This window comes from Ammodytes marinus, assembly GCF_949987685.1.
Source record: "Ammodytes marinus genome assembly, chromosome: 7".
Classification (NCBI taxonomy): domain Eukaryota; kingdom Metazoa; phylum Chordata; class Actinopteri; order Uranoscopiformes; family Ammodytidae; genus Ammodytes; species Ammodytes marinus.
Window position 1 is genome coordinate 29,116,017 of NC_137211.1, and position 23,061 is coordinate 29,139,077.

Sequence of the window (23,061 nt, forward strand, 5' to 3'; positions counted from 1 at the left end):
AAGGCTAATTTGTTCAATTTTACATGCAGTATGTTCGATTAGAAAAAAGTCAACCATAGTTTGAAGGTTGGCTGTTTAGCTTACAGCAGGCGTGTACAGAGAAGTATAAAGCACAGTATTATAGTTGTATTGCTGCTTGTCATGGGCTTTGGGACATGTTATCTACATTTTCCATTTCCTTTATTGAAATATGCATATGTACACGCTGTGCTATTTCATTTATTTTTCTTCCCATTTCATTTCATTTCGTTTTGCTGTTCATTTCCTGCTCTGTAAATGGAGATGCTGAAAAAAAATTGTATTCCATTGTAAGATTGTTGTTCTGATATTTTAGTAAAAACCATAGATAGTATACAAAAACACAACAAAAGAGAGGTAGAGCGCATTATTCCTTCCCATCCACCACGTATTATACGGTAAAAAATGTCCTTGTATTTGTGCACTTTAATCTCTTCCATGGAATCAATGCACATACTGAGGAGGCTTCACTTAGCATGAAAGCAATAGTACAAATGCAATTAGCAAATTCAATAGGATGCAACAATAAATCTAATGCTGAACTATCCAATCTAAAACGCTCAAGCCCGAGTCATTCTCTGCATGACACTCCCCTCACTACCCCATTTCACCTCTGTCTCTCCAAACCACGTCTTATAAAGGAAAATGTCACAAAAGAATCACATATGCTGTATGAATAGTGGTAGCTGTGTGGGACTGATGTGTGGTGAGGAAGGGTTAACTGACCTGTGCTATGGCTGGGCTGGTGCCAGGGCGGCAGGCGGATGGCCTTCTTGAGGAAGCAGAGCTCGGGGTGATAAAGGCGGAAGGTCTGGTCCACCATGTGAGGTATGGGCTCCACCTCCACCTGGCAGATGGCCATGGGCTTGCCGTCCTCTGCCCTGAATGTAACCTGTGGAGAGGGAAGGTGAAAAGTCAGTGGTATCAGCAGCGTGGTACTCACCCTGTTTGGTGATTTAATTAAGGACTTAATCCACTGCAATTAAAACAGCAATATCCTCACAAAGAGGCAGTAAAAACTCCCTTAAACAAAAACGGTTAGAAGCTCCTTAAAAATAAAAGAATTGCCCTCTATAATGCATCTCAGCTATGTTGAAGGTAGACTCAGTGATTCTAGAGAATTGTCAAAATTACTTTTTGTCAAAATCAGTGAATATCTCCCGATCCTGCTACCTGTCCGCATTGTGTGAGCGCTGAAAACACATCTGGTGTTATAAAGGGGGCCCACAGCAGCTAGCAACATGCCTGTTTACAGAGCCTGGGCTGTGTATTAACACTGGATTTATTTTCAGCGCACACACACAATACGGACAGGTATTATTGACAAAAAGTGATTTTGACAACAAGCATTTTCTCCAGAACCACTGACTCCAGCTTGAACTTTTAATCAGCAAAGCCTGAAAGGGCAAAAACATGAGCGGTCAGTTTTGTCAGATGATCTAAACCAGCTGTTTCCAACCTTTAGCTTACCTTACAAAAAAACTGTAATTACTTATGAACCCGTGTCAAAGGTTATGGCTTTCCTGGGCACTCTGCTCATAAACTATAAGTATTTGAACCAATGAGTGACTTTTTTCTTTTGTAGGTGGCGCCCCTTTATTTCTTATTTCAATAAGCTTAGGTCTCTCCCCAATTGTTAGTAATGTGTGTATTTGTTATATCTCTCTTGTACTTTCTTTTTTTTCACTATCTTTTTTCCAAGGATTGTGTGGGGTGTGGGGTATATGGGGGCTGTGAGTGTTTGTTCGTTTAAACATTTCAACAACAAAAAAAAAATTAAGATTATTTTTCTTTGGACCCCCACATGTTGAGAACAATTTATCCAAACCAATTTATTCACTGGTAAAATAAAAGTGAGCACACATGAAATGTTGAGTTACATTTCTTATTCTTTTCTAAGAGAACTGTGTGCACACCGCTTCAAGTACTCAGGTAGGTCAAGGTTTTGAACCATGTCTGTGTCTATTTGATGGCTGTTTACAGTAGATAGGTTTACCGTTGTCATATACTCTTTGTTTCCTTCTCCATCCTCAGTGAAATACTGAAGTGAAATTGCCATGACTTCCAGAGGCAGTTCATTTCTAAACAACATATGCAGCATTTCTTTTAAACAGCCTTTGAGTAGTTGTATTTAAAAAAAAAATTCATTCCCCAGAGACTAGAGTATGGTGATGATGGAGCATACTGTATACTAGAATATAAGAGTTGGCTTCAATTCCGACGGCTGAAAACCCCCCACAGACTTGCTCAATGTGCTTTGAAGTTTACTGCATTAAAATAGCCCCGGGATCTGTGCACATCAACTCAAACGCGCTCATATACATATACACTAATTACACATGATAACTGGGTATATACACATACACCCAACCAATGTAAACATATTGAAATTTGCAAACCCTTTCACTTACCATCACACTCTATATACCGTGTTGAACTAGAAATGTGCTGACTTGATTTATAGCATAAATAGAGTGAGTGAATTGCAGCACATGAATTGTCCCGCTGAAAAATAAACCGTCGGATCGCATACTATACTACCGAGAGTATTAAAAGAGTTTTCATGCAATAGTAATGTACGCAACTTTTTAGAGGCAATGATATTCGGTTTGTAAACCTGTCTTTGGGACATTTAGGGTCAGATAGCCCAACTAGCGGAAAGACTTATTAAATTACACATGGATATTCACAGTTCCTCATTTTATTGACTTCCAGACCATATCTTATATGCCATTAACAGCTCAGAATGTTCCTTAATTTAACACTTCAGTCAAGGAGAAAGTTATCTAGAAAATGCCATGGACTAATTCACATGAATCTCTATATGAACATGTATGTCTCCAGTGGTTGAGTCTGTGTGTATTAATCAGGCCACGATTACGGCCAACATTTTTACGAGTACATTCTTGCTCCCCAAAGGTTAAACCATGTTTGGACTATGTCAATGTTAGGCCAAAGTCTATTCCATATATTTCATGACCCTAATGTCAGATTGCCATTTGGAAAGGCCTCGTGGCTTCTATTGCCACCATGAGGACAAACTTCACACTGTTAACCTCCCTGACCTCACTAGTTCACATGTGGCTGAATGGGAGCAAATCCCTGCAGCATGGCTGCTCCACAATCTGCTGGAAACACTTCCACCCATCCCAGAGGATTGGAGGCTGTTATAGCAGCAGATTAATGCCCATAGTTCAGAAATGAGGTGATTAACAACCCTCTGACTTTACATGTACAGTAGGTTTGTTTTGTATTGTAGTGTTTCATTACATATAAAAAGGAAAACAAATCTCAATACATTGGATTCCACTCACCTTTTTTTATTTTATTTAAACTTTATTCTACCAGGCAAAATTGCTTGAGGTCAAATGACTTCTTTTCCGAGCAAGGCCTGGTCATAATGGCAGTAGTTAAAATTAATGAAAAATAAGGCAAACATAAAAAGAGAGCACAGACATGAGAAAAAGAGACAAATACATTTCAGTGGGTGAAGAAGAAGAACAGTTTTGAGACAATGATACAATGCTATTCAGTGAAACATTGACACACTCCAGAACTTGCCATCACTTGCCATTTTTCCCCCCAGAAAGTCCAGACAGGAGGACTGACTATCGTGTTCTCTTTATTACAAATTCCTCTTCCCTCTGTTTCATTCACGCTCTCGCTCTAGTTCCCACTTTCAACACAATCAGCTGATAATGGCTGTTTCATATTCACCTTAACCTCCTGTGAGCCAATCACCTTGTTCCCGTCAACAGTTTAAGAATAACCCTGCTCTGTGTCAGTTGTCATTTCAGTGATCGATGCAACCCTCCTCCACCTCATTCACCTCCAGTCCTCATCACATCATCATCATCATACAGACCTTCAACTCTTCACCGACACCATTTTTATTTAATACTACTTCTCCTTACAAATACATTTGTTGAAATGTAGCCTCATGTTTTAATTGTATTATTTTGCATGGATGTATGCCTATGACAAAATAAAAAGTTGATATTTATGTTTGGATATGATACAGTTAATTTATAATGACCCCACTGTTTCCAATTGGTTCCCATTAATTCCCATAATTCCCGATTTGGAATATTTCCAAAATTCCCCAGTTTAACTTCCCCATGGCAAGTTGTCAGTAAGTTTCTGGAAAATGTACCCTGAATTTCTCCGTCCCCTTTACAACCCTGATATCATCATCACATTTTCGATAAATTAATTGTTAAATCTCTAAACCACTGATTCATTAAGTCTCTCCTGATTGAAATGGGAGAGGACTTTCATTATTGCCTAACAGATTAATTGGCTATACTCTGAAGTTAAAGACCTACTTCACCGGTGGAAATATGAAGGTGTATTGAACTCTGAGATCCTATGTAGAATAAATGTGCAAAGATTTTAGAAATCGGTTCATCTTAGCCTGAGAAAAGGCAGAAAGAGTGTTTTATGGTCTCACTGTCTAACCCACATTTTTCCCATATGTGACATTACACATGGGAAAATGTAGGGTTAGGATTAACAGGACAGCTGGGCCAAGGGAAAACTGAGGAAAGACTGAGGGAAGAAAAACATAATTCATTATATTATAAAAGCAATTTTATAATGATAGAACGCTGGTTCCGTATGGGTGAAGTATTCCTTTAACTTCCCAAATGTTCCCCCAAAACTCATAGGTTGATCCCTGCCAAACAGCAGCTGTCCCTGGACTGATGGGTCAGAGATGTGGGCCAGTGGTGACCTGCAGGACGGGCCCATACAGTCTGTGTCTGTGGTGATGTGCTCTGACTGACAGTAGTGTCAAAGCTGGCATCCTGACAGCTCTTCTGTTGGGGGACTTGTCAGCTTTGGGGCGGGACACATATTTGATCTGGGGCCGACCTTTATGACCTCTTGACAAGGATTTTTGCTCAAAGCTGCAGCAGCGCCAGCAACGGCACACTAATACACACAGACCGTAGGCACGCACACACATGCACGCACACACATGCACGCACGCACATGCACGCACGCACACACACACACACACACACACACACACACACACACACACACACACACACACACACACACACACACACACACACACACACACACACACACACACACACACACACACACACACACACACACACACACACACACACACACACACACACACACACACACACACACAGAGACGCAATATTTCATCACCGGCTGTAATGGGAAAACTTCAGGGGGTGCTGTGCTCTACACAAACAACAAACAGGATTATTACGAGCTACTGCAGGTTAGCGCACACAGTGATGGATATCTTTTTTTTCTCGTAGCAGCATTAAGTATGCTACTATTGTAAAGCTTGTGTTTAAGCTCCCATCTGTATAGGGGGCTGCAATTTCAATGTGAATGGATATTGTGAGAAGGGAAAGTTAATTGTAGTGACAGCTGTATAGCACTCAGAGGTTTGCAGACATTATGCCACATGGAGATATATAGAGCACGGTCTTATCTGGGGTACATCCCAAACCAGCACATCCCCTCCATTGTTTCTCCCTCCTTCTAAAACATCTTACAATTCATAAACAGTCAAATGAGTGCATGGAATTGGAGAAAACAACACAACAACTTCACAGTAATACCATATTTGCATGGTTCCATTTAATTTAGATTAACCACCAGACGCAAATCGGAGCTGTCCTCTCAATCGGAGATAGTTTAACTCTCCTTCTTCCAGCCTGACATTTTGCCAGTTGGAAAGAGATAAACAAACGTTCAGTGAGAGATAAAAGTGATCTGCGGCATATCACTTTGCCTGACAATCTCAGTCTGGCTACTGTGGAACTTTTTTTAAAAGAGAGATGACACTTCAAAGAGTTTCTCTCTGTTTCTGAGCTGTGTGGGATAGGGAAAGGGAGGGAGGAGGAGGCGGTGCACTGCCACTCCGCAGAGCTGTCTGTGTGGGTGTGTGTCTGTGTGTGTCTGTATGCGTGTGTGTGTGTGTATATGTGTGTGTGTGTGTGTGTGCATGTCTCTGTGCGTGTAACGTTAGAGATGGTCTTAGACTTAGGGATGTAGAAGAAGGTTAGCCCAACTTATCTCCAACTCAAAAGCTATAAACTGAGTTCCTCCACTCTTATAAATCCAACAATCAATTTATATACCCCAAGATCCCGCATGTGTTTAAAATATGACAATACATTTAAGCTCCTACCGAGACGGAATAAAAACATACAGTACACATCCACATCTCATCTCAAATCCATAGCTTACTATAATTCCAGCCTGGAGACAAACAGAAAGGGATTGAGAAGGCAGAAGGGGGATACAGATGGTTTAATACACACAAACAAGCGTATCGCACTAAGCCTTAAGTAGCACACACTCTTTACCTTGATAGTCTTGGCAGCCACAATATTGGAGGGATTCTTCTTGGCCACCTGAGAACCTTTGCCTGGAGGCAGGAAGCTGGGTCCCTGTGAGGATTTGATTAGGAAAATAGAAACACTTATCAAAAACTGACCATCAACCAAAAAAGCATTAAAACGATACTGCAAGAAACGCCATTAAGAATCAGAATCACATCAGGCAAGACATCTGAAAGTGATCACAAGAAGCGGATGAGAACCCCAAGGGGTGTACAACCCCCCAGTCATATGTAAGAGATAAGAGCACACCCACATTTATTTCCAACTCTCCTTCTGGCATCATCATTTTATTTTTCATCTTATTTTATTGTTATGGTATTCCAATCCCTGTTGTTATGTTCATTCCATTTATATTTATATGTAAAGCGCTGCTGTAACGCAATGCAATGTTTAAATAATAAAGCACTTTGAGCTGCATTTCTTGTTTGAAAAGGTGCTATGAAAAAAAAGTGTATTATTGTTATTATCAAATAAATTGTCAAGCCGGAGATGCTATCACCTGTGTTTGATTTGCCAGTGAAATAGACTAGTTATGGTTGATCGTTCTTAAGGTCCTCATATGGCCTCCTGCGGTCACTTTTAGACATTCTTTAATCATATTTTGACACTGATAAAGAATAGATCACAAACCCAGCTATCGAAATTGGTACATCACTTTAAAAGGCATACTATGCAACATTTTAATGAAAATAGAAATAATAGTCTCACAAAAATAATCCCTCTCAATGATTACTATAATACAGTATGTGGTGGTGTGTTTATCTGCACAGTCCTCCTGTCTCTGGCTGTATATTTACATTTAAACATTTGTTGGTATTGTTTTGTAAACAGAAGACTCAGGTCTAAGCTCCACCCAAGCTCCTCCCTGCTACTTTGCGGGGCCCAGAGACAGAGCAGAAGCCTCTCCACTTCCTTGACTTAGCTAAAAGACCTATATCACTTACTGGACCTTTAAGACCCTGACTGTGTTCGGAAAGCCATACTAACGTCCTACATCCTACATACTCAACATCCAGGGGCGCCTTAATGCACGGGCTTACCTGGGCTGAAGCCCCAGGGCCTACGAAGATTAGGGGCCTCTCAAAAAAAAAATCTAAGAAGGCCCCGAACATTGTCATTTAAAACAATAAATTATTGACTGGCTCATAATAGGCCCCTAATCTTCGTAGGGGGGGCGGGCGTACGGAGAATAGGGGCCTATCATGAACCAGTAAAGAAAAAGGAAAAAAAAATCACATTATTTTTTGGCCTATGAAGATCAGGGGGCCTATCATTCACCAGTACATTTTTGTTATTTTTTTTAAATAACATTGTTCGGGGCAACGCAGATCAAGGGCCTATATTGAGTTGAGCCATTAAAAACAAAACGAAGAATTCAAAGAGAGAAGTAGCTTTGGGATAAGGGATTATTTAAAAAAAAATGGAATGCTGACTGACTGGATTTTTTAAACCTGAATATTTTTGTTTCTGCTTTTTGGTATTTCTGTGTCTTCAAATTATTCCAGAAAATAGCTCACATAGGACACAGTTGATTTAGCCTTAGTTTTCTTCTCAAAGTGCACCAGATTGATGCATTTTACTTTAAAAAGGTTAACATTTTTCTTCCGGGGGAGCATGCCCCCGGACCCCCCTAAAAGGTCCTGGGACCCCACGGCTGTCTCCTCAATAACTTTGAAAAACACTGTAACCAACCATGTGTGTTTGGTTATTAAAAGTCATTAGACCAGGAGGGGGTTATTTGCATGTTACCTTAACCTCTTAAACTCTAGGGTCCCCTATTTAGGGGACTTTGTGACCACTCTCGCAGCAAAAGGCATACAACACTTCCATAACAATGTAGAAATAGTCATACTGCACATCAGATTAAACATGAGAAACTCAGCTACAAGCACATATAAGTAATTTTTACACACACCAGACACAACTCAAACACCAAGCATATTAATGATCAAATATCAAAATCCGAATAGCGTCAGAAAGTCAACCCTCTCTCCACATTTCCATTGCTACCGCTCCGATACTTCATTGTATACACACAAATATCATCTCCAATGAAAGCCAAGACCACGACGAGTTCAACAGTACCACTGTCATGTCCCTACGATAAAAACTCAGTGAATTAGCGGCCAAAGAATACAAAGGTAAACAATCACTTACTTACAGCGACCAACATAAATTCACTCTTACCTTTTCGATATTTTGATGAAAAGTTGTAATTGAGAGCAAAAAACTCCTGTTATAGTAATTCCAACATGTCCCCTTTCGTTTCCAACCATTTCCAAGTGAATCTGACTTATTTTTTACTTTCAAGGAGTCTCCTTGGTTCAGCATGCATCAGACATGGATTCCCGCGGGTACCATTTTGCTTTCTTACTGCTAGCCAATCATGTGTCTGGCACACATTTCGATACCTCCCCTAAAATCTATTGGCTCTTACGGTTAAAACAAGGTGTCAATCATCCAAAACAACCAATCACTGGCTGAGTTATTCGTCTGCGTAAGCTTCATAGGCTAAATGCAGCAGCAGCCATCTTTACGCATAGTGCGCAGAGCGCACGGTGTGAGACGGATACTGAGGAGTTTTGAGATAGTTTGTCGTTGTTTTTTGGTCATTTATTATCAAAAATGGCAGAACATCGCCGAACCAAGTGCAGTATGGATAAGTTGATCGAAATGATAACTGCTGACAATGCTGAAGCTGGACGAACTTTCTGCACGGGACTCCAGCTCAGACGACAGAGATCTCGGCACAAAAAGGTAGAAAGGTGTGTGTGTGTGTGTGTGTGTGTGTGTGTGTGTGTGAGTGTGAGAGAGACAGGCAGGGAGGGAGGGAGGGAGGGAGGGAGGGAGTGTGTTTTTTATGTTATGTTTACTTCCAAGATTATTATTATCACATGTCTATTGCTTTTGTGAATGCATGTATTGTGTGTGTTTTACTTCCAAGATTGTTATTATCACACATCTATTGTGATAGCTTTTGTGAATATATTGTGAATGTATTACACTTTAAAAATAAGGCCACTAAATAATATTTGTTTCCTTCCACAATTGGTGTTGCAGTGATGATGAGCAGCTTCATCTTCCCAGACAGAGCCATTGCCTTCTCAGATGCAGCTAGGAAGTTGGTGTTTGCTGAAGGCTCAGCAGCTACTCCACCGCTTGCATTACCCCCACACATGCCCATCTACTATGACTCGCAAATTTGCAAGCATTGCAAGTGGTGCCTCAATACTGGGATCCCGAGGGTGAAGACATCCATGTATTGCAGGAAATGTCAGGTACCACTGTCTCACTGCAAAAAGAACTGTTTCCAGCTCTGGCACGACAACAAGTAGAGAGGAAAAGGAGACTCTGTTTTTAGTTTGGACTTATTGTTGATATATTGTTTTTATTTGGACTTCACAGTCAGTGTAAATAGTTTTGTGTGATTTATTTTTTTACAGTTTGTTTATAATTGTTGATAAATAAATATGTTCATTTTGATGCAAACTTCAGTTGCTTTTTATGGTTCTTTGAAAATTGTAGGTTGGTTATGAAAAAAAAATCAAAAAAATCAAAAACTCTTGAAAATGTATGTGATGATCACAGATAATGACATAAAAGTGAAAAATATAGTTCAGTACATCAAAAACTTCAAATGGCACAGCTAGTGCAAAAGTGTGCCAAAATGTGCCAAATGACCATTTTGGAGAGTCCGCCTGACTAGTCTGTACTAAAACCTCTGTAATTCTGCTCTGCTTCACTTTATGAGGATCAAACTTTGCAGGGATAATGGTAACACCTTGTGCTATGCTTAGATGTAGAGTTTTAGCCCCATCAGCATCATTTCAAAGAGATATTCATTGAAAAAGTGTGATTTTCTTTAGGCGGAAATGAAATCAGTCATTTATGCTTGTGTGCAAACTTAATTGACTCTGAGCCAGTGACATAAATACTGATACTTACACATCTGAACACATTTCACAAGTGTTCCCTTCATAATGACACCACAATTATTCAAATAGACCTTGTAGATGCAGAGATATACTCTATTCATTTTGGGTATGTCATTTTCGAGCAGAAACCTAAAAAATAGGCTAGAGCTTAAGAGGTTAAGTGATTTTGTATTTCATCAATAGAGATATTGTGGTGTAGACAAACATGGCTTTAACGCATCTGTATTGTAAGACCGCCGCCCGGGGGGCCTACGAAACCTCTCAGCCCCAGGGCCTAGTGGCAGGTAAAGGCAGCCCTGTCAACATCTATATACTACATACTGTCTACTCAAAGATCGATTGTGAATGCGAGGTGCGTCGAAACATTCACACTGAAGTATACTCAAGCAATAAAGAATTTCTTCTTCTTCTTATAAGATTCCGGCCGTTTAGACGCTGTTTAGCGTATTGCCGCCCTCCACAGGTTAGATATAGAACTAGATTTTTACATACAGTCCTGTGTTGTGCTGGAAATGCAGAATTGTAAATAAAGAATAAAAAAAAAAAACTTCCTTGCGTTTGAAAAGACGCAATGCATTGTGGGGCGGTTGAGTAGGAAAAGTATACAATCGATCCATACCCAAAATCTTCCCGGAAGTTAGTACTCATCTGGGAATTTCTCGCATACCCAAACTCGCATACCCAACCGTCACGTACTCAAATTGAAGTCAAAATTAGTATGAGTAGGATGTTAGTATGGCTTTCCGAACACAGCCCCTGTGTGTAGCCTGCTAGACCTGTGTTCTCCCCTGTACCTGGAGGGCCATGGTGTGGTCACAGAGGAAGCTCTGGTACTTCATTGGGATATTGAGGCTCTCTTTGGGCCGGAGGTAGACCTTAGGACCCGGGGCGTCTTCCTCCATATGGAACATGTTCTCCTCCAGCGGAGTGCGTGTTTTGGTCAGTGCTTTGAAGTATGCCCACTCCTCTGTGTTAGTGAGAACGCTGCATGGAAGAAAGATTAAAGGACATGAGTGAGATGAAAGCAGATTCTTGGATATCTTTAATGTTGAGTGAAATTCCTTTATTTTTGCATTCTTTTAGATGTAGAGAGTGAGGTTCAGTTAGCAGACATATCTAAATGCTGCAGATTGGGTGATATTCCATTGTAGTTTCATTCCCTTAGCCCCTAATCACGGGAACGACCATATATGGTGACTTCATTGACCCTGATATGCAACATACATTTTTTTTAAAGTTACAAAAGTATTTTATTTCTCATTTCCAAGCATTTGACTGAATGAATGGTTCATTTCAGTCATGAATTAAGGAACTAACATATATAAATGAACATATATGTTTACATCAATTAAAATGTCGACGATAGTTTCTTTAAAACCTCTGCGATTTCTTTCCAGGGAGAGAATATCATTTATCTTTGATGCATGGCCATGGAACCCGTGTTAAATACTCCTCAACATACCAGATCTAGTATGTCCAAGAACTACAGCAAAGCATCTAAAACAATACAATTCACTTAAAAGGTGAAGTAAGCAATTTTTTATGTTAATATAAGTGTTAAATCGCTATTTATTAAGACAGTGATCACTTATATAGTGTACGCGTTTCATAAAGCCGGTCTCTCAGTGACCCGCTCTTCATGTAATTGGCAAATAAACTTTTCGGGGATCCCACTAATGATATCCAATCAGAAAAGAGAACGCTACAAACCGGCACCCGTCTATTAATCTCCTACACTTAAAAAATTACTCTGGCTATGTTACCAGTGTTCTCTGTATGGACTTCTATCGCGGTGAGCCAATTCCTAGGTCGAGCAGTCAACAGATGAAGAAAAAAACATTTTCTTTTAATTACCGATGGCAGCTTTTATAAAGGTGTATACAGGTCAGTGAAAGCGCCCCATCTTTTCCCCCAGCAAATGGATTTCAGGGAGAAAGCATGAGGAACAGATGACACATTCCACTCTTTTCCCTTCCCTTTGAATGCAAACATTTCACACACAAAATGCATAAAAGGGGCTGCTGCTGCTTTTAACATCAAAGGTTTCCACTGACGGGCGTGGAGAGAGGGGGAATTTCTCTCAAAAAGGAGAGAGAGTTTATGAATTTTTCAGGGCCCACCTCGCGCTAACATTAGGGCGAGATGCAACAGTGAATTCCATGCACCTTCTTTGGAGATTTTCCACCTGTGTGCTTGTGAATGAAACACCTTTGCCTGTGGCTTATCGTGACAAGAGATATTCTATGTGGGTATGCGTGTTTCACTGGAGCCTCCAGTAAAAGAAATTATAAAAAATGTAGGGGAGAACGGGGGAATCTGAGGCATCGGGTAATGTGAGCCACCCCCTGTATCTAGGCAACGGAAAACATTTGTGGTCATGTGAGATATATGTTTTCAAGCCTCTCTCATTTCCCCATGGCCCTGAAAGAGAGGACCTCATGGTGCTGTGGTAAGCATGTTTTTTTCACCAAAATAGTCATTTTGCATGTAAAAGTAAATGTTCTTGCTGTCAACTTAATCAACTGTTGTGCCAAAGCAAATATATTCACGTAGAAAAACTTCTATCATACGTGTTGATGAACTACCAACATATAAAAACCATGTGATGATATTAGCTAAAGATTAGCCTGAAATGCTAAGAGAGGTAGTTTTTTCTCAAATTGTGGTGGTGGGGGAAAGTGAGCCAAATGCTGTGGGGGAAAGTGAGGCACTGTCTCACTTTCCCCCACCATGAGGCACAAGTTAAGCTTAGTCTTAAACATATTTTAATGTAATATTACATAACATATGTTTTATTTTAATGTCATACACATTGTAGAAAAGCCATCATGCCAAAGAAATACACCAGGAAGATGACCTGGGGCAACCACACGCAAAGAGCACCTTCTCATCTTTCCCTGTAACCTTCAGGGCTGGAATGTAGAGTAGGCCTAGTTGTAGAGTATGACAGGCTGATGTTATAATCCAGTTGGGTCTTCTCCTGTGTTCTGAGTCCCAGGTTGTTCTCGCTGGTTCTGATTTTCCTATGCTTTGACGGCCAGACACAAGCTGGCTCTAAGGGTCCTGTGTTCTGACCCCCAGACTGTGTTCTAATCTAACTGGTTCTATCTTTCATTTGAATCTTATTAAAACCTTTTGAATTGTAATATGTTGTATTTGATTTTGTTCAGAGTTACTTTCAAGTGTTAAGAAAATTTGCTTTGCTTAATTGACCAAACCCCATCATTCTTTTACTAGTCTGACATTAGTTCTGGAATGCGTGGCTAGCTTTCAGGATTCTAACTGTTACAATATGTGTTGTTATGGTAGTTTCGGAGTGGAAAAGTAAGTGGATCAGTTTACCCCCAGCTGGTTCACTTTACCCCCTTGATTTTTCTGGTCTGTCTCAGTTTACCCCACAGCTGGGGTAAAGTGAGCCACATGACAACTTTTTTTTAAACAATCATATTTTCACTGCCCTTTGTCTTGAAAAAATTCTGCTAATGCCCATTTCTAGGAAACATCCTGAATGAATGGGAAATGTGTCAATTTGAGTGATAAATAATTTTAGCTCGCTTAGAGGTGAGCAAATGTAAAAAGTGGCTTAGATTACCCCGTTCTCCCCTATGTGAAAAACATGTTGATTCATTTGTAAAGCCTCTGGAAACCTGGTCAATCAATATATGATATCAAATATGCCCTGCGTTCCAAATCACATACTCTTTCTTTTTACTACACTACATACTAAAGTACAGAAGAGTTTTACGGCCACAGGAAAGAAAAAAAATCAGATAAGGCCGATTTTTTCATTTTATGTTGAGAAATGTCAAGAATAAAGACGAATACTTCAAAATGCAATTGGAGTTAGTTGGGCATCTAGGTATTTTTTGCATACTGCAATTGTCGTGCATAGTATTTGGACATCCTAAATCTTTTCTTGGCATACTAAATAGTAGGGAGGTATGAGTATTGGAACACAGGGATGGTCTTAACAAGCAAAGAAAACAGCTTTATTAACAGTCTAGACCGTTTGGCAGGACTGTTTGGGCGTGGCTGTATTAAACAGTCTCCAGTGCAACGGTCATTGTTTGTATAGAACGTTCGGTCAGAGAACTGCTTCGATTCGTTCAAAATACTTTTAGTGTAAAAAAAAAAAACAGAGCATAGCCTGCGTCATCCAAACCAAATTTTTGTGAAGTTTATCAAACCTAAATGACAATTATCTTTAATTTTTGATTGATAAATATGCCTAACTCTTTTCAGATGCTTTACTATCATGTAAGTAGCTCCCCAAATGAGGATTTCGTAGATTTGGGTTTTACAGGGGCATTCAAAATAGAAAATAGAGAGAAGGCAGCAGGCGTAGAGGAGAAAACAGAATAAAGATGATTAAAATATATCGAGCGAGAGAACTGAGTTGAAAAAAGCGCAGAGAAGACGAAAAAATAATGAGAAAGAAAAAGGCGGCAGTTTCTTTTGTCTGTACTAGACAGTCAGGGCTCACACTGTGCTTTGTGAAGGCCCAGTGTGAAAGGTAGCCATGCAAAATAGATGGCAAACAGGTGGCAAACGTGTCCTCCATGCCAAGAGGCGCCCTTGGGCTCCGAACACCACTGCAGACATCAAAGCTACGACTAGCCTCTCTCTCTCTCTCTCTCTCTCTCTCTCAGTAGCCTCTCTTCAAAGCCCGACGCTGGATTTTTCAGGTGGAGGGGTTAAGGGTGTTTGCTTCAGTAGAATAAAGAGCTCACCCAAGGCCCTCGCCTGTGTTCTCCCGAAAAGCTTCTTGTCAAATATTGGTTGAAATATTGACAAGGCTGTACCATAGCAGAGTTGCATCAGTGCCCTCGCCGAGCTACGGTTCACGCGGTTTGGGGATAAGAAAGATATACAAGGGGTTGCCAGGTTTGCTGTTTGTGTACAAGTTCTAAAGCCGTTTGAAAGACAATACAGGATAGTGTAAAAACACATACTTCATGTTGCCTCATATACATTTTGTATTTCTTAACAACGGACATGTATGTGGCAATGACATAGGGGAGAAAGGGGTTATATGTCACACGGGTTGGTTGTCACATTCGTTATATCTTGACACCAGAAGGCGCTGTCTGTGAAAATGTGGTATGGAAATATCCAGAATTGGAATAAGAGGTCACCTACATAGTCCTCCTTGGAGTTAGAGAGCTGAATTTGAGGTGAGAGGACTTTATGGATGTTTCCCAATAGAGTAAAAAATGTGCCCACCAACCCCGTTCTCCCCTACAGTTGAGGGTGGAACACTTTGGGGAATTCATTCAGATCCAAGGATTTCACCCGGGAACAAGGATTATTTTTCCCTGGTACCATCCAATTCAATGTGTTTAGTGTGTTGTTGTGTGTGTATGGGGCCCCGTGCATTGGTATTCAACAGACTCTTGCTTGTGCTCAAACCAAACAAACAAATCAAAATCAATTCCGACCTTGAAATGCATTATAACAGGTATGTAACTGTAACAATCTTTCAGCTTGCAGACAGCCCCTAACAGCTGCTTGTCATTCTACAATGGCAGCCTACAATTCAGCTTTGTGGGAAAAAAATATATTTTCTTGTAAACGAGTATAAAATCTGTAAAAGAAAGATGTGCCGGTGGTTTTCAACATGGGAATGAATTAGACATGCATGCTTGTGAACTCAAATAGCAGAGCAGAGCAGCACTCAATAGGTTAAAGGTCACTCTGACGTTACAGCTAACACCCTGAGCTTCAGGCTTGAATGATAAGAAACCCGGGGAAGCAGTGATATTAGAATCATTCAAGCCTGATATTTGTTGTGGCTATTAACGACGACTGGATTTTTTTGTGGCATGGTATTCCCATATCTCTCTACACAGAGAATATACACAACACTAGTGATGTCAGCCACCCCAACAACAGTCTGTTTACCCTGCTGCCTTCAGGGAGACACTACCGTCTGCTGAGGGCCAACGCAGAGACGATGAGGAGGAGTTTCTTTCCCCAGGCCATCAGACTGTTAAACCAGAGGGTTAGCCCACAACCCAGTGCAATTGTGTATGTGACAAATAATAAAACGAACTAACTAGCACCATATAACAAGGTACTGCAATGGCATCACATCAGTGCAGAGTTTAGTGATCTGCATCAACCTGAACTGGATGACCTGGATTTTTGACTGTTGAAATCCACAATGCTATAGCGGTGGGTTGGGGAATGGGATCGCATCGAATTGCAGAGCGCTCCCTTGCTAATTGACACGTTTTTTTTTTTTCTGGCTCTTGGTGTAGAGGTGGCAGACGGTTCGGTGTTAAAAGTGTCAAGCTTTCTCATGCGGAGATAGATAAATAAATAAATAAAAAAGCTAACACAGGCAAGCTAATCCGAGCAGAGGACAGATGCAGGGGATTGATGACTCTCAATTAGACCCCGGTGTGGGCTCGGTGGCCGGGCTAATGCCATAATGATTCATCCAGGGCGCTTTGCAGGCCTTTGTTGATCAACGTGATATATGTTAATCCAAAACTCGGGCATGAGCGGAATCCATAACAAAAGATTTCTGAGTGTGTGTGTGTGTGTGTGTGAGGGGGGGGATTAGCGACAGGCGCTAACTGAAGGAAACAAACATGACATGGATACCAGGAAGCCAGTGATCCAAGAAAACGTCAGCCATGATTGTGGCTATGAGTGAATTAAAGAGGGGTGGAGGGGTAGGGGGGGTTTAGCATCACACAGGCATTATGTCTCCATCTGTGTCAAGGACAACTGACTGTGCTGCTGCTGAAAGACATAGAACATTTGGCTCTGTATTGGCCAGCTATACACATGTGAGAAACGTAGTGCTAGGTAGATGTTAATAAAACCAACAAAGAGTCATTTAGATGCACCTAGACACGCGCGCCTCACATCAAGCTTTGAATCAGACTCTCAAAATCTGCATAAAACTTCTCCATGACGTCACCACATCTTGACTTACTAGTGTTGGTGGTGTTTCATATTTTAGATTAAATAAAACTGTATGTTGATGGGTAACAAGAGTAACTTGTTGGAGTCACAATCCTAACACATATCTAAACACAAATGTGCAACCTATCACTCTTCTCCTATACAAACTAAAACAAGAATAAACCTAAATGTTTAATTATGATATTAAAGTGTGGTTGAGCTTGGGCGCCCGTAGCTCAGTGGGTAGGGCGTGCCCCCCAGGCCAAGGCCCCACAGCAGACCCAGGTTCGAATCCTGCCCGGGTCAATTCTCTGCATGTCCTCTCCTCTTTGCCCCATTTCAAATCTGTCTAATAAAGCAAAACATGCCCAAAAAATGTTCTTTAAAAGTGTGGTTGAGCAACCACATGGTTACAGGGCTCCAGAGTGCGCCTGGCCTAAATATCTGTGGAGTAGATATTTTCACTGGTCGCACCATTGCACCTGAAATGTATCACTTCATTTTAAATTTGATACATCTAGTAATAATATAATATGTCTAATCAAAATCTCGATGTGAGCTAGTGAAATACGTAACTAGGGCGACCGTGGCTCAGTTGGTAGAGTGGGTTGGCCAATGATCCAAGGGTTGGCAGTTCGATCCCCGCCCGGCCACCTGTGTCATGGTTGTTGTGTCCTTGGGCAAGACACTTCACCCACCTTGCCTGGTGTGAATGTGTATGACTGCTGTATGTTTGAGGTGGTGGTCGGAGGTGCCGTTGGCACAGAATGGTAGCTAAGCTTCCGTCAGTCTGCCCGTCAGTCAGGGCAGCTGTAGCTACTATCGTAGTTTACCACCACCGGTATGACTGTGTGTGAATGAATGGAACCTGGAACCCTTAGGGAATAAAGCGCTATAAATCCTATCCATTATTATTATTAACCACAAAAATGGATGTGATTGCGCTGTAATAAATGTGCGTTCGTGTGTCTGTAAACGGTCCAAAGATCTATGTACGCACACACAGATCTATGTATAGCTTTGCCCATCTGATTACAGACACACGGATTGAGATACACAATTGTACATGTTTTTGAACAGTAATGGCCCCATACATGTGTATAGGTCCTGTTTGCATGTGTGTATTTTGGCCCTCTGTGTGTTCAATATGTAACATAAACAGTGAAAAATGTAATTTCCATTAATAAAGTATAAATAAAGTATGTCTTCTTTTTCTGCTTCTTCACAATCTTTACATAAATTCTGTTCAGATGTGGCCGGCTATGCTCTGGTTCTTATGACACATTAAGCATTTTGAAACAATCATGGCAGTTATTTGCACAAAATGTTCTAAAGCAATGACTGTTGCCATGGAGACGCCCACTCACTCCTTCAAGAGGACCAGACAGTTGAAAAAATGAAGCTGTTTTCTTAACTAAGTTTTATAATATTTCAGAGAATATACATCAGATTTATATGCAAAAGCTTCTTCAGACACCCAACTTTGACGCCATATACGTATTCCCTGCATCCCGAATCGCATACTCTTTCTTTTTTCTATTCTACAAACTAAATCCGACGATAAAACTAATCTAGTTAGGATGCAGTAGGCATACTATTGGGACATACATTTACCTATTTATTTCATCATAACATTGCGCCTTGATATCCGTCGCAACCCTGTTTGTTTTCATATGGAGGTACCGTTGATGTGACGTCACTTCAGGTTCGCACTGGATTATGGGTCAGAATCGCCCAAATAGGATGCTGTTTTCAACACTAAAAATCTTGGCCGGATGTAGTAGACATCCGGGTCTTTTCTAATCCTAAATCTGGCCACAAGAATCGGGACATACTAAATAATTTTTCTTCCATACTAAATAGTAGAAAGTATACGCGATTTGGAATGCAGTTGATACTATTTTGGATCAGGTTTCCAGAGGCTTTAAGGTGGTCTGACAGCCTGACAGCAGCTGACTGTTTGCGGAGTCTTACCTGAGCTCAGGGTCATCACTGTGGATGGTGACGGTCTGAGGGACATTGAAGGGGTTTCTGAGGACAAACTCCATGTACTCAGCAGAGCCCAGGCTGCAGTAGAGCAGGTGTTGGGTGGTGATGGCCTGGCTAAGCATGTTGGAGATGACCTCTGCCTTGCTGCGCTCTGCACTGGGTTTCATCTGATGCAGCTCTCTGGTCAGCATGGCTTCAGTAGTCCCATCCTAAAACAGACAACGCAAAATAATGACCATTGTTAAATTATAGAACACTTTTACCCAAACTTTCCATTGCAGAGACACATATTTCTGGGCATGAGAGTTCAGCATTACATTTTGTGCACTCGTTTTAGCTCGCTAAACTGATGGGTTTAAACTTACTGGTCTTTGTAGCGATGTTGTCCTGTTCCAAATCAGAAGTATACGTATAATGAAGTATAATGTTATAACCTGACAGAAAGTGTAGCCAAAACTCAGCTAAAAAATCCCAGGTTGCAATAAACCAGAATCTTCTTCTATGACATTTCAGTGACTATTTTAAGGTTTGCGATTCTTCATGACCAACACATCCATTATGGCTATATTCTGATTACATGTTCATTAAAGTTGGAACATGGTGTAGTTGGAAAAAATGCACAGCATGCAGGCTGACCTAATGTTACACTACTTCCTTTAGGGTCAACATGAAATTAATTATTCAAAATATGTAAGACAAATATATTTTACAACACATGTCCATGCATTGGAACGGCTATTATTACAGGTAGAGGGAAAATAATACATATTATTAAAAAATTCTGGGTTCATTAAGTTTGTGCAGCCTTGTTCCAGAGCAGATATTAAAATCAAGACATTAACTTTCATGACTTTGTTTGTCTTTTAAAAAGGAACCCATCAATCATTAAATCTGTATTCCGTCATAACTAATAAAATGTTAGTATGCACTCAAACTATATTGGAACCTGTGAGAATACTGTGGTATAATTTGCTGGACTCAAACCCTTTAAAACATTATAAAGGTTGCGAACAGGTTTCAAACTGGGTAGTAACGTGTGTTGGAAAATCTTATATTAAGGCCTTCGACAGGTCAAACAATTATACTGGGTATAAAACCTGGACCAAATGAAGTCGAATGCTACCAGCCCAGAGAAGTCAAATCCAAATTGAATTGCAAAGCAACTCTTAAAATAATCTTCCTGCTCACGTCTCTGTTATATTACATCTAGAATTGGCTGTTATATATATATGTGTGTGTGTGTGTGTGTGTGTGTGTGTGTGTGTGTGTGTGTGTGTGTGTGTGTGTGTGTGTGTGTGTGTGTGTGAAACACCTGAAAACACAGGCTTACCAGAGGAAAACGTATTGTTAAAAGTCAGAGACAAGCATACACCGCCGCAGCCAAAATCACAATTTACGCGCACCCATGGGTGAAAGTACAAGATACGCCTTTGGGTTGGAGAGCAATTAACACCTCAACAGGGGTTGAAAGGGGCACATTGCCACAACACTATGAAAGCGTCTTCCTGACATGACAGAGCCGTAAGTGTTGCTGGGCCTTCGTTGTCTGTTTCAGATTTAATTAAAGTAGACAGAGTACTGTTCGCCTTCTTCACATATAAACAGCTATTTTTGTCCGCCCGTTGGCTAAGTGCAAAGTGTGTGACCTCACCGTGACCTTTGTAGCTTTAGCATCTAGCTTGCCCTCCAGCTGATGCACGGCAGCCATGCAGTTGAGTTTGCGTGTCCCGGCGTCGGGCTGGTTGACATTGTTCTGTGAAGGTGCGGTGGAGTCAGCCGTGAGCCCGCGACGGAACAATGGAACGCGATCTCCATCCACCTCCAGCCTGTAGGCCTGGGCAGCGTTCCTAGCTGTGAAAGAAGAAAACAGGCCCCAATCAGGAATTTTAAATTACACACACTAAACACATTCAAAAATAGAGGTACCGGTGTGTGTACCTAAAAGGGTACAATGTGTCTCATAAGGAGAGGTACCTTTTTGAAAGAAAATTGTGTAAAACGTTACAAAATATAAAATCACAAAAGTGAAAAAAAGTGTCAGTTCAGGTACCTTTTGGTTCATGTTTCGCTGATGCAGATGCAGGTTTAGAGAGGATGATGAAAAAAAGTATATGGAGGCTAATAATAATAAACAAAACAATAATGATTTATTGTTATTATTTTTTGTCAAAAGGCAGGCTACTGCCCTCTAAAAAAAACAATATTGTACTCTTATAGGAACACACTTAAAAAGCATACCTGTAAGTAGAGAAATGTTCTTGGTCTCATACCTCAATTTTTTTAAGTGTGAATAGAGTGGAGTCTAATCTCTTTGCCATTTTGACCATATGTTCTACAAACCCTCCCAACTGAGAGAGACAGAGTGAGAGGCGCTGACAGATTAAAGTATTGTTGGAGCAACAGCGTGTACATAGACAGAAGTACAACTGGCATCGCTACAACTGGGCCCAAGCCCTGATACTGAGAAAACACCATTGCTCTCTCCTATTACTTGTTTTTGTCACCTCCATCCTGTGCAAAGAACCAAAACATATATCTCATTAAAATGCATGATTCATCTTTCAGTCACCAAACAATCTATCCTCATTTGGACTGGAGCATGCAAATTACCCATGCTATTTAAAAAGCTTTAAATTTGCCTAATCCTGCACTATGAACAACACTCAGGCATTTACAAACTTAAAACTCTCGGATAAACCTCAAATTGACTCAAAGTGGCCATAAATCTTAGAGAGAAATAAGCAGTGTGGCGAATAGGGACACAGTGAGTGCTTCTTCTTCAGTTCATCAATTAATAAACAAGGAAATAATGAGAGAGAGAGAAAAAAAGTCTGAATGACTGTGAAATATACTAGCAACATATTTAACTATACAGGAACATTGCCAGACGTATTTACTCATATCTTAAGTTGCATTTAAAACTTCAATATTCTGTTATTACTTATGGAATAGTTGTGTATCACTATGGAAAATGACTCTGTGCGAAATCAGAAAACTGGTCAAACTTTGAAATCAGCCAAAAGTTATTTTATGGCTGCATGTGGTACATTTGAGACCCTTAGTTCCTTTTGACAAACGGTTGGTAGTAAAACCAGTATACGTGGGTAGAACAAAAAAAAGATATTCCTAATAGGCATCAAAATATTGAATTGTTTTACATCTACAGTTACTTTAGTATATCTTACTGCCACTAATAATAATAATAATAATTGATAGGTTTTATATAGCGCTTTTTTGGAGGTCACTCAAAGACGCTTTACATTGCATAGAATATACATAAAAGAAAAAAAAAATAGTACTTTCAAAAAGTCAGCAGCCATTTTGAAACTTTTCTATAAATGTAATTTGGCCGAGGGGCTGAGTGCACCTCGATTCAAGAAAACACAAAACACAAATTAAGGAAAAATCTTCAACATTTTCACTTTGCGTTCGGGGGGGAAAAATATATATAAATCACAAGCCAAATAAGAAAGCCATTCAGTAATAACTGATATGCACATGCCCAGGAGCACAACTGAGGAAGCTGGGGTGATGGTGTAATATTAATGGATACATTTGCTAAACCCAAAAGTGAACCTTTTTTTGTGTCCCTCTACTTTGTTCTGTACAACTTATGTATGCGGTCGGAGCGGTTAAGACGTTTCTCTACATTTGCTTGTGTTTTTGTAAATTTGCAAGCATTTTTCTTTATTCCTTTATTTTTCTTGAGCTCTCTCTACTAACATAATGAACTGAGAAAAGCAACAAAAACAAATAATGCCACCTAGCCTAGAAGTTCATCCAACCAATTAGCAAACAGCCCATTT

The 23,061-nt window shown here is 40.4% G+C and overlaps 1 protein-coding gene across 1 annotated transcript in view; it reads right to left on the minus strand.

The window, feature by feature from the left end:
• Window positions 1–23,061, minus strand: part of nphp4 (nephronophthisis 4) — a gene marked incomplete at both ends in the record, with an annotated part of 214,761 nt that overhangs the window by 15,329 nt on the left and 176,371 nt on the right. The window contains 5 exons of the mRNA XM_080030989.1: window positions 745–910; window positions 6,381–6,464; window positions 11,146–11,335; window positions 19,241–19,464; window positions 20,907–21,106. Coding sequence (XP_079887115.1) covers window positions 745–910; window positions 6,381–6,464; window positions 11,146–11,335; window positions 19,241–19,464; window positions 20,907–21,106 — 864 coding nt within the window. The remainder of the gene's footprint in view (window positions 1–744; window positions 911–6,380; window positions 6,465–11,145; window positions 11,336–19,240; window positions 19,465–20,906; window positions 21,107–23,061) is intronic.